General features: G+C 44.5%; 1 protein-coding gene across 2 annotated transcripts in view; it reads left to right on the plus strand.

The window, feature by feature from the left end:
• Positions 1–10430, plus strand: part of vwde (von Willebrand factor D and EGF domains) — a 175078-nt gene extending 164648 nt beyond the window's left edge. The window contains exons 30-31 of one of the 2 annotated variants that reach the window (XM_033045662.1): positions 5039–5136; positions 8743–10430. In XM_033045662.1, the coding sequence (XP_032901553.1) occupies positions 5039–5136; positions 8743–8781 (137 nt within the window). In that variant the 3' untranslated portion in view covers positions 8782–10430. Of the gene's footprint in view, positions 1–5038; positions 5137–8742 lie in introns of those variants that run through there. The other variant, XM_033045672.1, reaches the window with a different exon arrangement.
• Positions 10431–12914: the final 2484 nt, after the last annotated feature.

Below are 12914 nucleotides of genomic sequence, written 5' to 3' on the forward strand. Positions count from 1 at the left end.
GAAATGGCACCCGAGATTTCGCTACCTCCTCAGCCCGTTTTGACTAGGTGGGGTACATGGCTCTCTGCTGTACTCTACTATGCTGCAAATTTTGAAATGATAAAATAAATCGTCAACTGTTTTGAAGAAGAATCTGCTGCAGTCAGGATCGTCAGTGAAATCATGCAGAAAAAGTCCCTCCACCGCGATCTTATGTTTATTACTTCCAATTTTGCAAACTTCCCACAAGCTATCACTTCGCTTGAGAAACGTGGAAAAACATTAGTCAATAACTTACAGGTTTCCAACAAACTAACTGACGATATTCGTAAAGTTCCTGGCGATGTAGGTAAAGACATACGAGGATAATGTGAGAGAGTGATTTTAGCTGACAAATATCTTGAAGAAATAGAAAACATAGCTACAGTTCTCAAAGGTAGTTGTAATGCACAAGATATCAACTTGAATATAGAATATGTAGCTTGTTTCAGGTATGCACCTGTAACCTTAGCTGAGGTAGAAAGACGTTGTTCACAACTGAAGCATATTCTGTCTGACAGAAGGCATAGTTTAACACCAGATATTTTGAAAAAATGCTAGTAATTATGTGCAACTTTGGTCATTTAATGCAGTATACCTATATATTACCATTTTAAAACATATTTAGGTGGTGGAAATAAATACCTTTTTATGCCTTTTTTATTATCAATAAATGCCTTATTCGTGCCTATTTTGTAATTTTATTATGCCTTTTTGCCTGCCTATTTCAGAGTTTTTTAGTGCCTAAACATCCTGGCTCTAGTGATAATACTGCTCTATGTGTTGTAATTTAACATCTCAACCATGTCTAGATAACTGTCCACCTTTATACTGAAGAGTTGATTCTGGTCAAACTTCCCCATTCCATTTTCACGTTTCTCAGAGGATTTCCAAGACAAAGCTCAGTAAAATAAGGGGTATTTACAACTGAAGTTTTGAAAATTATAGGTCAAGATGAAGAGTACACTGACACGTTGAGGGGGCAGTATGTAAATATATTAAGCTGAATCACAACACCTCCATTTTGTGCCCATTTTCAACATCGTTTTCCGTCATAGACAAATGATATGAGTAACAAAGTCGTAACAAAAAAGCACGACTGCAGAATGATCCAAGAACAGAGAAAAATGCGTTTCCTAGGGAGGAAAAATGGAAAAATGCACCATGCCACATAGCAGGAGCCCTCATTAGCACCATGTCCTAATTCTCTTACCAATAAAAATGTAGGCTAGTGCCGCAGCTGACAGCTGATTCAGTGATTCTAATGAGCCTGTCCCACTTAGGCATTTTTCAGGCGACTGCCAAGTTGCTGGCAGTCGCCTGAAAATCCTGAACGGCGACTGTCAGAGTGAAGCACACACACGCACATCGCTTCCTTCACCAGCCCGTTATGCAGGCAGGGGACAGGGCAAGCGGGGGAGTGCTGTCTGTGTGAAATTGACACGGTGCAAAGCCAATGTGATACAGACACACACCGCGATGAACAGGAAGGTTGGCACTGTAGTTAAGAAGCTAAAAAGCACATTGTACGGTGAGTCCTTTAAAAGAGGGGGGGGGAGGGCGGGGGGGAGAGAAGGGTGAAAGAGGGAGCAGAAGGTGTGGAGACAACTTTCAAGAAGCCAGAGATACACGGCTGTGAATCTCGGTGGACATTAACATTACCGGTCGGTTATCCTTGGTTCTGAAAACTATTGCTTACGTTTTATTTCCCCAATGAGCCAATGAAATTCATGGGTCAGCATCGGCTACAACCTACGAGAACGCAAGAAAACCTTCGACCTCCTGGCAACCCACTAGGACCTCCTGGTGACCCAGGTACCCGGACGTGGCGCTGACAGACAAGAAGCCGAAGCAAAGATGTCGAAGCCAAAGAACCGAATAGAAACGAGGCCAAAACGCCAATAAACCGAAATAGTCCGAAGACAAAACGCCTACTAACCGAAAGGATGAGACACATAAATGCAAACCAACCGAAAGGGCGGGATGCCTAATAGCCAACAAACCGAAAAGCTGTGTTGGCTAAAAGCAAATTTACCGAATGGCCGCTCTGTCGAAATGCCACCTACTCGAAAGGCTGCGTCGCCTACAGGCCAAAGGACCGACTGCCGCTCAACAGAAACGTCCAATAACGGACATGACATTGACTGGGGCGGGACTTGTCAGCGATTGGTCCAGGCCCACACGTCCATCACATCATTGTGAAGGCATGAACATTGTCCCACCGGCTGGGTCACTGTGTGACAGCAGCCTGACCGGCTCTGCCGCTGTGTGACAGTGGTCTCACCGGCTCTGCCGCTATGTGGAGGCAATCTCACCGGCTGGGTCACTGTGTGACAACAACCTGACCGGCTGGGCCACTGTGTGACAACAGCCTGACCGGCTAGGTCGCTGTGTGACAGCAGCCTCACCGGGCAGCATCTCTGGAGAGAAGGAATGGATGGCGTTTCGGGTCGAGACCTTTCACACGCACTCTGAAGAATGGTCTCGGCACGAAACGTCACCCATTCCTTCTCTCCAGAGATGCTGCCTGTTTTGTGCGTGCGAGCTTAGGTGCATTCCGCAAGCACCGAGACGGTAATAAATAAAACGTCTGTCCCCGCGTCCGAGGGTCGGGGGGGGGGGGGGAATCATCCAGGTGTGGAGGTTGGGGTTCAATGGCGGTGCATCGCGGTCAGTGACTGAGGGACGCTCCCGCGGGTGGAGACGGGGGGGAGAGAAGGGGAGAGAGACAAGGGGGAGAGAGAGAGGGGGGGGAGAGAGAGGAGGGGAGAGTGGAGAGAGAGAGGAGGAGAGAGAAGGGGGAGACGGGAGCGTAGGGTTCATTTTCCCACACAAGCCATAGGTGACTGGGCCATCTGAACCCAAGCACCAAGTTGAAAGCAGCCAAAGGAGTGCAATGCTCAGGACAGCCCCCACTCTCCCACGGCCACCTTCGGGTGGAGCGGAGGTGTGTGACAATGTTCATGCCTTCACAGTGGTGTGATGGACGTGGGGGTCTGGACCAATCGCTGACAAGCCCCCCCCCCCCCGGCAACATCATGTCCGTTATTGGACTTTTCTTTTGAGCGGCAGACGGTCCTTTGGCCTGTAGGCGACGCCGCCTTTTGGGTAGGTGGCGTTTCGACAGAGCGGCCATTCGTAAGTTTGCTTTTAGGCTATGCAGCTTTTTAGTTCGTTGGCTTTTAGGCATCCCGCCCTTTCGGTTAGTTTGCATTTAGGCGTTCCATCCTTTCGGTTAGTAGGCGTTTCGTCTTCGTAATCTTTCGGTTTATTGGCGTTTCGGCCTCATTTCCATTCGGTTCTTTGGCTTAGACTTCTTTGCTTTGGCCTCTCGTCCGTCGGCGCCACGTCCGCACACGGGTGACCCACCTACGACACGAGAATTCTGGTTACTCTCCATGGCGGTTTCATTCTAGTCGCTGTTAATTTTTCAACATGTTGAAAAATTTGCGGCGACCATAATGAGTCCGTGACTAGTTCCCAGAATGCGAGATCTCCTCACGACCATGAAGGCGACTCCCCGGCAACCACACGCGAACATGTGGTGACTGCATCGTCTCCTGCAGTTACCTAAAGAGTCGCCTAAGTGGGATTGGCCCATTATACATCATAATAAGTAGCGACCATTCTAACGGTTTGCTAAATACTGTCTAAAATTAAGACTAAACATGATCTTTAACACGACACTCAGATAAAACACCAAACATCTTACAGTTGGTACACAAAAATGCTGGAGAAACTCAGCGGGTGCAGCAGCATCTATGGAGCGAAGGAGATAGGCAACGTTTCGGGCCTGAAACGTTGCCTATCTCCTTCGCTCCATAGATGCTGCTGCACCCACTGAGTTTCTCCAGCATTTCTGTGTACCTTCGATTTTCTTGCATCTGCAGTTCCTTCTTGAACAAACATCTTACAGTTCCGTCCACCAAGATCACTGGTATACAAGCTTACTGTCACTTCAACAGAGCAGTACCACGAAGGTCTTGCAACAGCTAATCAATGCCCATTTGATTAAGCCTTCAAATCCTACCCTTTTAATTTACTCAATCCTGTATGACAAAAAAATACACAAAGTCCCCAAAAGGGAACCCAACCTGATATTTTTCATGTCCTCAAAGCTTATGGGGAAGTCAGTCTATCCTTACTTGTAGAAGGAAAGAACTGCAGATGCTGGTTTAAATTGGTAGGCACAAAATGCTGGAGTAACTCAGCGGGACAGGCAGCATCTCAGGAGTGAAGGAATGGGTGACATTGAGTTGAGTCCCTTCTTCAGACTGAAGTAGGGTCTCCACCCGAAACGTCATCCATTCCTTCTCTCCAGAGATGTGGCTTGTCCCGCTGAGTTACGCCAGCATTTTGTGCCTACCTTACTTGTGGAAGATTGAGGTTGGTGGCAATGTAACCATTCTTGTTGTCATTACGATGCATTACACAGCCAGGAATGTCCACAAACTTAATCCATGAATTATTCTTACCAGTTTATTTACTTGCGCCGATCCAAAGAGAAAAAAAAGCATAGGAAGGAGCCCAGAAATTAATGCAAGCAGGAAATTCTCCACTGTTGAATAGAAGGATGACAATACGTATGTTACCAGTGATTCCCTTTCCCTTTCAAATTTTTTTACAAGGTTAACATTCCAAAGATGAAGAGGAACCCAAAAGGATGCCAAGTAGATTATAACAGGCAAAAAGATGCAGTGCTTGAGCTAATAACATAGAATTCTCGAGAATGCATGTTTGTAGATCAGCATTATAGACAGCTGTGTGTGTGTGTGGGGGGGGGGGGGGGGGGGGGGGGGGGGGAATTGTACAACTTTTAATTTCGTACAATTAATATTTAATTTCTAAGGTCAGAAAATTATCCAGACATGTTCAATTCACAAAGAAACAGGACAAATCTAATCCATCTAATTATCGCCCAATCATTCTGAAACTATTAATTTAATGTAGAACTGTATAACATGTTTACTCTTCATCAATATTTACATGATGCAAAATGTATAAACTTATTTTTTCAAAGCTGTGTGTCAACAAAAATGCTTGTATGGAGGCAAATGCATTCTTCCGAATGTTTGTTCCTGTCGTCCGGGATATACCGGAATCATCTGCGGCAAAAAGGTGAGCTTAACTCTTCCTGGTTAATTTTGTCAAAGAGAAACAAAGCTGCTTATTTGGTGCTTCGCTAACTCCAGTAATTAATAGTTCATCCAGAGGGCCCGGGTTGACATCCTAACTTGTACCTATCCAGTCAAGAGCGTTTCATACAAATACACATTTGCTGTAAACTAATTATGCATTGATCACAACTTTGGTTCTATTTCCATCTGCAAAATCTCCTTTTTTGTTGGTGAAATTTACCATTCATGAACTTTGTATGTTATTCTCTCTCAAGTTAAATGTCTTTTCCCTATCTTCCACAAAGTAAACTCCCATTCAAGACAACTGACTGACTTCATCCACTTCACCACCAACTTCCATCCGGCACTCCAATACACCTGGACCATTTCCGACACTTCCCTACCATTCCTTGACCTCACCATCTCCATCGCAGGGGACAGACTCCTGACCGACATACATTACAAACCCACTGACTCACATGGCTATCTGGACTACACGTCTTCCCACCCTGCCCCCTGTAACGACTCCATCCCCTACTCCCAATTCCTCCGCCTACGCCGCATCTGTTCCCAGGATGAGACATTCCATACTGGGGCATCGGAAATGTCCTCGTTCTTCAGGGAACGGGGATTCCCCTCCGCCACCATAGATGAAACTCACACCAGGGTCTCATCCATACCCCGTAACACTGCTCTCTCTCCCCATCCCCGCACTCGCAACAAGGGCAGAGTCCCTCTGGTCCTCACCTTTCACCTCACCAGCCGGCAAATACAACACATAATCCTCCGCCATTTCCGCCACCTCCAACGTGACCCCACCACTCGCCACATCTTCCCATCTCCCCCCATGTCTGCCTTCCGCAAAGACCGCTCCCTCCGCAACTCCCTCGTCAATTCTTCCCTTCCCTCCCGCACCACCCTCTCCCCGGGCACTTTCCGTTGCAACCGCAAGAAATGCAACACCTGTCCCTTCACCTCCCCCCTCGACTCCATTCAAGGACCCAAGCAGTCGTTCCAGGTGCGACAAAGGTTCACCTGTATCTCCTCCAACCTCATCTACTGCATCCGCTGCTCTAGATGTCAGCTGATTTACATCGGTGAGACTAAGCGGAGGTTGGGCGATCGTTTCGCCGAACACCTCCGCTCAGTCCGCAATAACCTACCTGAACTCCCGGTGGCTCAGCACTTCAACTCCCCCTCCCATTCCCAATCCGACCTCTCTGTCCTGGGTCTCCTCCATTGCCAGAGTGAGCAACAGCGGAAATTGGAGGAACAGCACCTCATATTCCGTCTGGGGACCTTGCGTCCGGATGGCATTAACATTGAATTCTCCCAATTTTGCTAGCCCTTGCTATCTCCTCCCCTTCCTTAACCCTCTAGCCATCTCCTCCCACCCTCCCATCCGCCCGCCCTCGGGCTCCTCCTCCTCCTCCCCTTTTCCTTCCTTCTCCCCCCCACCCCCCATCAGTCTGAAGAAGGGTTTCGGCCCGAAACGTCGCCTATTTCCTTCGCTCCCTAGATGCTGCTGCACCCGCTGAGTTTCTCCAGCAATTTTGTGTACCTCCCATTCAAGACAGCTTACTTCCACCATTATATTAAGCATTTCCACTGTCTATAATCCATCTGCATTAAATTTGATCCATACCATTAATCATACCATTGGTGCAGCGGTAGAGTTGCTGCCTTAAAGCGCCAGAGACCTGGGTTTGATCCTGACTACAGGTGCTGTCTGAACGTTAGTTTGTACTTTCTCCCCTTGACCTGCGTGGGTATTCTCCGGGTGCTCCGGTTTCCTCCCACATTCCAAAGATGTACAGGTTGGTATGTTAATTGGCTTCAGTAAAAATGGTAAATTATGCAAAGTGTGTAGGATAGTGCGAGTGTATTGGGTAATCGCTGGTCAATGTGGACTCGGTGGACCGAAGGGCCTGTTTCCCCCCTGTATCTTTAAACTAAACTCTGAGCTGGAATTCCATTGACTCCCTGCTATTAACATCAGCTAATGCCTTTGTCTTCATTCTATCTCCCACCATGTTCCATTTTTCTTTCATTATCTATGTTTACATATTAGCATTGATTAAAAGGTTGACCCTACGTTGCTATCACCACCACTCACCTTTCCCTCAACCCAACAGCGGGAGCGTTCTGTAGCTGGGGGACGGGGACAGCTTCAGGCGGGGCTTGTCGGGGGGGGGGGGGGTGGTGGGGGTAGAGGGGGATGGTGGGAGTAGGGGGTGGTGGTGGGGTAGGGGTGGTGGGGATAGGGGGGTTGCTGGGGGTGGGGGGTTGTTGGGGGTAGGGGGTGATGGTAGTGGTAGGGGGGTATGGTGGGAGTATAGGGGGGGGATAGTGGGGGTAGAGACGGGGATGCTCGGAGGATGGTGGGGTTAGAGGGGGGCTGGTGGGGGTAGGGGGCGTGTGTGGTGGGCGAGGGGCATGTGTGGGGGGGAGTGTGGGGAAATGGGGTGGGTAAAGGGAGGGGGATAGGGGATGGGGCTGTAGGGGAGAAGGGGAGAGTGTAGAGGATGGGGGGGTGTAGGGGAGGGGGGGGGTGTAAGCGAGGGGGGGTGTATGATGGATGGTGTGTGGTGGGGGGTGTAGGGAGTTGTGGGGTAGGGGAGGGGTTGTATGTGGGAGGGGGTGGTGTGGGCCCCCGCTCGCAAAAAAACAGAACGCAGCCCCCACTCGCAGAACACAGACCCCGCTCGCACTTTGCTCACTACGCTCCTTCAGCTTTATTCTCGCGGCCGGTGATTGGCAGCGGGTGCCGGAAGGGGGGGGGTCGCCGTCCTAGCGAATAGCAGACCAATAAATTTTCTAATATTTCACCGATCGGAACAAAACGTAGAAGATAGATAGAAAAGATTTAGCACAGAAACAGGCCTTGAAACTCACGATGCATGTGCCTAACATACTGCCAAGATAAACTAACCTTACATGGCTGCACATGTACCTCTTGATCTTGATTTGCCTATCCCGGCAAACATATTCCATACATTGACCCTACGCATTTACCTAATCAATTTGCCTCATGATTTTATATACCTCTATAAGATCATCCCTTAGCCTTCTGCACCCCAAGGAATAAAGTCCTACCCTGCCCAACCTCTCTGTCCCTTGAACTCAGATCCTCAACATCCACGTTAAAAAAAACAACTTTGACATTTCCACCCTGAGAAAAAGGTTCTGACTGTTTACCCTGTATATTTCTCTCATAATGTTATTTCTACCAGTGTGCTCTTCAACTTTCAACATTCTAGAGAAAACAACCCGTTTATCCAACCTCTCCTTGTAGCTAATAACAGGCCGCATTCTGATAAGAGGCATATGTAAGTATTGTTAAATGTCTAGAATTCCTATTTCAGATGCTTTATTCAGTAGATTCAGAATCAAGATAGGAAATTATTTATTTGTTACTTGGGTTATTGTTAGCTTTTCACAATCAGAAGTTTGATATTTCAGATTATATAGATTAATGATGAATGCACAAGTTGAAACAGGCTTTCAAGTTCATACCAGGGCAAATAAATCTGTCATAATTGTCACTGAGCAAAATATGATCATTCTCAGAATCACATTTCTACAATTAATTGTTCTTTTTTTCCAGGTACCAATAAGACTGGGTCAACGTGGCCGCAGTAGCTAATATTCCTTCAAGAAATAATGGACATAACATTGACGTTAACCGAAAACTGGAAATGACTTTGCTCATTTATTATTATTACAAACAAAGATGCATTAAATTAAATCAAACCATGCACCAATACTTGCAACTGTATTAAACCGTAGTGCTCTTCGAGTGTTTGAGTAAAGTGGTGTTTACAGCAAAATAATGAGGTACTGTAAAGCAAATTAAATTACTCTCATACCACTTTCTGTAGCTTTACTACCTCAATGGAAAGGCAAGGGTTCATTACAGGACACTTGGAAAAGTCATCTGTTTTTGTGAAACATTTAAATTTACATAATCCCCACCTGCTGTGGAACATTTATTTTGATTTGTTTACCAAACTCCAGCAGACCAGTAAATTGTTTCAAAGAGTTATTCTCATTGCATTGTATCTCAGTTGAAATTTCAGGCTGTAATTATTAATGATATCTGCAACCCATGTTAAAAGTTATGTTTAACCCAATAATCTGTTCTCCTAGTGTTTTCCCCCCAAGCCGTGTAGTGTAATCCATTCATGTGAATTTCAAATCAACTCTGAATTGAAGGATCAATAACCAACCGAGGGAGAACCTCATCCAACCTGATTCTATCTAAATGGAAATAATTGTATTTTGGAAAATTATCCATTAATAGACCAGAAAGTTGTCAGTAAATTTAGACTCAGAATTGCCAAAACTAACACGAGTGGTTGAACCTTTAAGTCTTTGCAGCATTTTAAGAGGCATTACCCCACTCGTAATAAATGCCTCCAACATCTGGAGCAAGCTCGAAGTTCAATCACCAAATTCCTGAAACACAATAGTCGTTACCAATTATGGAATCAAATTGTACATACTTTAAGGTGTGATTACTATTGTAGGGAGAAAAATTATGGGTAAATGGACCTTTAGAACAATGTTACCAAAACCAGTTAAAAATGGCATTTATCACACTGCTTATATCCTGGGTGCAATTTACCACTGTAATTCAGTATTGTCTTAACTTCATCTGCTTATACTATCCAGAATACATTAATTAAACTGCAACCACTTATGTAAAATAATGTTTATCTAAAAACATGATAAGTGGAATTCGAAAGTATGTGCATTTCCAGAATTTGGCCCAATCAATAAATGCATTTGCGTATGGCATGCCATGCAAGTTCAGGAGTTAACAAGGTGGTTATGTTTTATTTTACCTATAGCACAACATTTGTAGGAAATTATTAAAAATCATGATTTTATCACTAAATAGGATTAGCTTTGATGTAAAAAATGTGTTCACAAAGCCATGGAATTCATGCACAATATATTGCTACATTTCCTTCAGCTACAGTTGCATGTTATTAATATTTTCCTCATACAATATTCATCTCAAGTTAAAAAAGTGTTTATAAAGTTTAAATAAATCTACAAACTAGTATCCAGATTAAATAATTGTTTTACACTATTTCTATAAACATGACTCTAAAAATTATTGCATAATACATGTATATACCAAAATGTATTCAAGTTTATTTCTTGGTTAATTAACTGTATATATAAATGACTTGTGAACATTAAGGTTTTCATGTAAAAGTATTAAATTTATTTTCAATTACTGAGTTGTAAATGCTGTACATTCCAAATAAACATGTGAAAATCCAAGGCTTTCTTTTAAAGTAATCAATTTTGTTTCAGTGATTATTAAATAACACTCCTAGTGGTGCAAGAGAAAGTCTCATGCAGTATATATGATTGTTACCCACATTTATCTCTTGGGGAATGATATTAAAAAAGTAAAGAGGGGAACAAAGGAATGATCAAGAGACAAGTAGGAAAAGACTAAATAATGCCTTAGTTAAGGAGGCTTGCATGGCTTTAGGTAAGGAATGCAATGAACTCAGGTGGACGGAAATATGTTGGAAAAAAGAGATTGGAAAGAATATTGGAATATTGCATAAAATATTGGAAAGATTACCCAAGCACTAGTTTATATTTGCAGTGACCAGACATGGGAATCTGACTTGCCCCCCTTGGTTGAGAATTTAAATTTATACATTTGTCTTATCTACTTATTAGAGCCAAAATGAATGTGACCTGCAACCTTGTGTATTTGTATAAAGTAGGGAAGGCTATGAACTCCAAAGCTGGCATGCATAATATGCAGAACAATGGGTTCACAATGACCAAGAAACAATTGCTCCTCCCCCTCCATCCCCTACAACACTGTTAAATAATCCACTCTGAGAAGCATTTTAAAGGGCCTGCCCCACTTGGCCATCCTTCGCACGTCATTTACGCGACCTGCTAGTGCGTGGGTAGCGCGGGATGGGCGCACGGAGTGGTGTGGAGGAGTGTGGACTTCATCCTGCATGAAATCTTTGTGCGCCACCGGCCTGTCGCGTAACTGACGGCCAAAGTGGGACAGGCCCAAGACCCCGGCTCGGCGCAACGTCTCACCTCCAACAGCAGCAGAAGCAGGCAAAGATCGCCGAGCACGGTCGTTGCGGATCCGGATCTGCCCCCACTCCTACTCCCAGAGCGGAGCCAAGACAATTGGAAATAGACACAAAATGCTGGAGTAACTCAGCAGGTCCGGCAGCATCTCTGGATAGAAGCAATGGTTGACATTTTGTGTCGAGACCCTTCTTCAGACTGAAGAATAGTCTCGACCCGAAACATCATCCATTCTTTCTCTCCAGAGATGCTGCCAGTCCCGCAGAGTTACTCCTGCATTTTGCGTCTATCTTCAAATGACGTCACACGCTCCAGACTGCTGTGCAGACGCATGATGACGTGCGCGTCAGTCACTACCAGACTGTCGTGTAAATGAAGGCCAAGTGGGACAGATCCTTAATATTCTGGAAACAATTGCACTGTCCTAAATGCACACTTTTCTAGGCTGCCCAAGAAGATTAGTTCTTGCAATGAAAATAAGCAAACAAAAAATAGAACTATAATATCTGGATATAACAGTTCATAACAAAATGTTTCCTATTATGTATAAAGTCAAGCAGAATATAAGATAGGCAATAAATCAGCTGCATCTTCAAAATTGATTTTGTAGTCGGGTCTATTATCGTCAATGAGAGACATTAAATCTGCAATTGTAAAACCGAGCACGGCAAATATGATTAACCAATGATCACTTTATAATTACCACGGCACCGTGGCACAGCCGTAGAGTTGCTGCCTTACAGCACCAGAGATCCGGGTTCCATCCCGACTATGGGTGTTGTTTGCAGGGAGTTGTTCTCCCCATGACTGTGGTTCGGTTTCCTCCCACACTGCAAAGCCGTACAGGTTTGTAGGCTAATTAGCTTGGTATAAATGTAAATTGTCCCTAGTGGGTAGGATAGCGTTCATGTGAGGGGATCGCTGGTTGCTGCCGATTTGGGTGGTTTTATCTCAAAACTAAACTAAAAAGCACCACCAACCATTATATTTAAATGTGGACACATTCCCACCAAGAGATAACAAGTTTTAAAAGTTTCACTATCTTAATAACCTCCAACACTAATTAGGTAATCAAACATGCAAAGTGACCAAAATAATCTACCCTGCTTCAGCTTTCTTTGATCCTCAAACATGTAAGAAGTATATGGAATTTGTCTCACACACTTTAGGAAAAAACATCATTCAATTTTTGTATGCACTGAGGGCCACTGTAGAATCCACAACATTGGCGGCAATGCATTTTCCTCCATGCAGGCAAGTGGTGTCACACATTGTGTTGGTAACTGGTACCAGTTAAGAAGCAAATGTTCTTTTCTGGGACAAGCAGAACAATAGATCACTTTTTGACTCGTTAAAGATTCAAAAGTGACTTTAAATTCAAATCATATTCAGAGTTATCTCAGTACATATTTCAGAGAATAGATCCAGTATTGATTAGAAATACAGATTTTAAAATTGATTTGTGCGTGACAATGTTAAAGAGAGAGAAGCACAAGAACCACCATACATCTTACCTGTTTGAGGATCAAAGAAGGCTGAAGCAGGGTGGATTACTTTGGTCACTTTGCATGTTTGATTACCAAGCCCAAACCATTTAAACACTGATAATTGAACGATACAGAGATAAAACAGGATAGAATTGAGCCGTGGCTTTATTGGATGATAAAACAGGCACAAAAGGATTCCATAGCT

This window comes from Amblyraja radiata, chromosome 2 (assembly GCF_010909765.2).
Source record: "Amblyraja radiata isolate CabotCenter1 chromosome 2, sAmbRad1.1.pri, whole genome shotgun sequence".
Taxonomy (NCBI): domain Eukaryota; kingdom Metazoa; phylum Chordata; class Chondrichthyes; order Rajiformes; family Rajidae; genus Amblyraja; species Amblyraja radiata.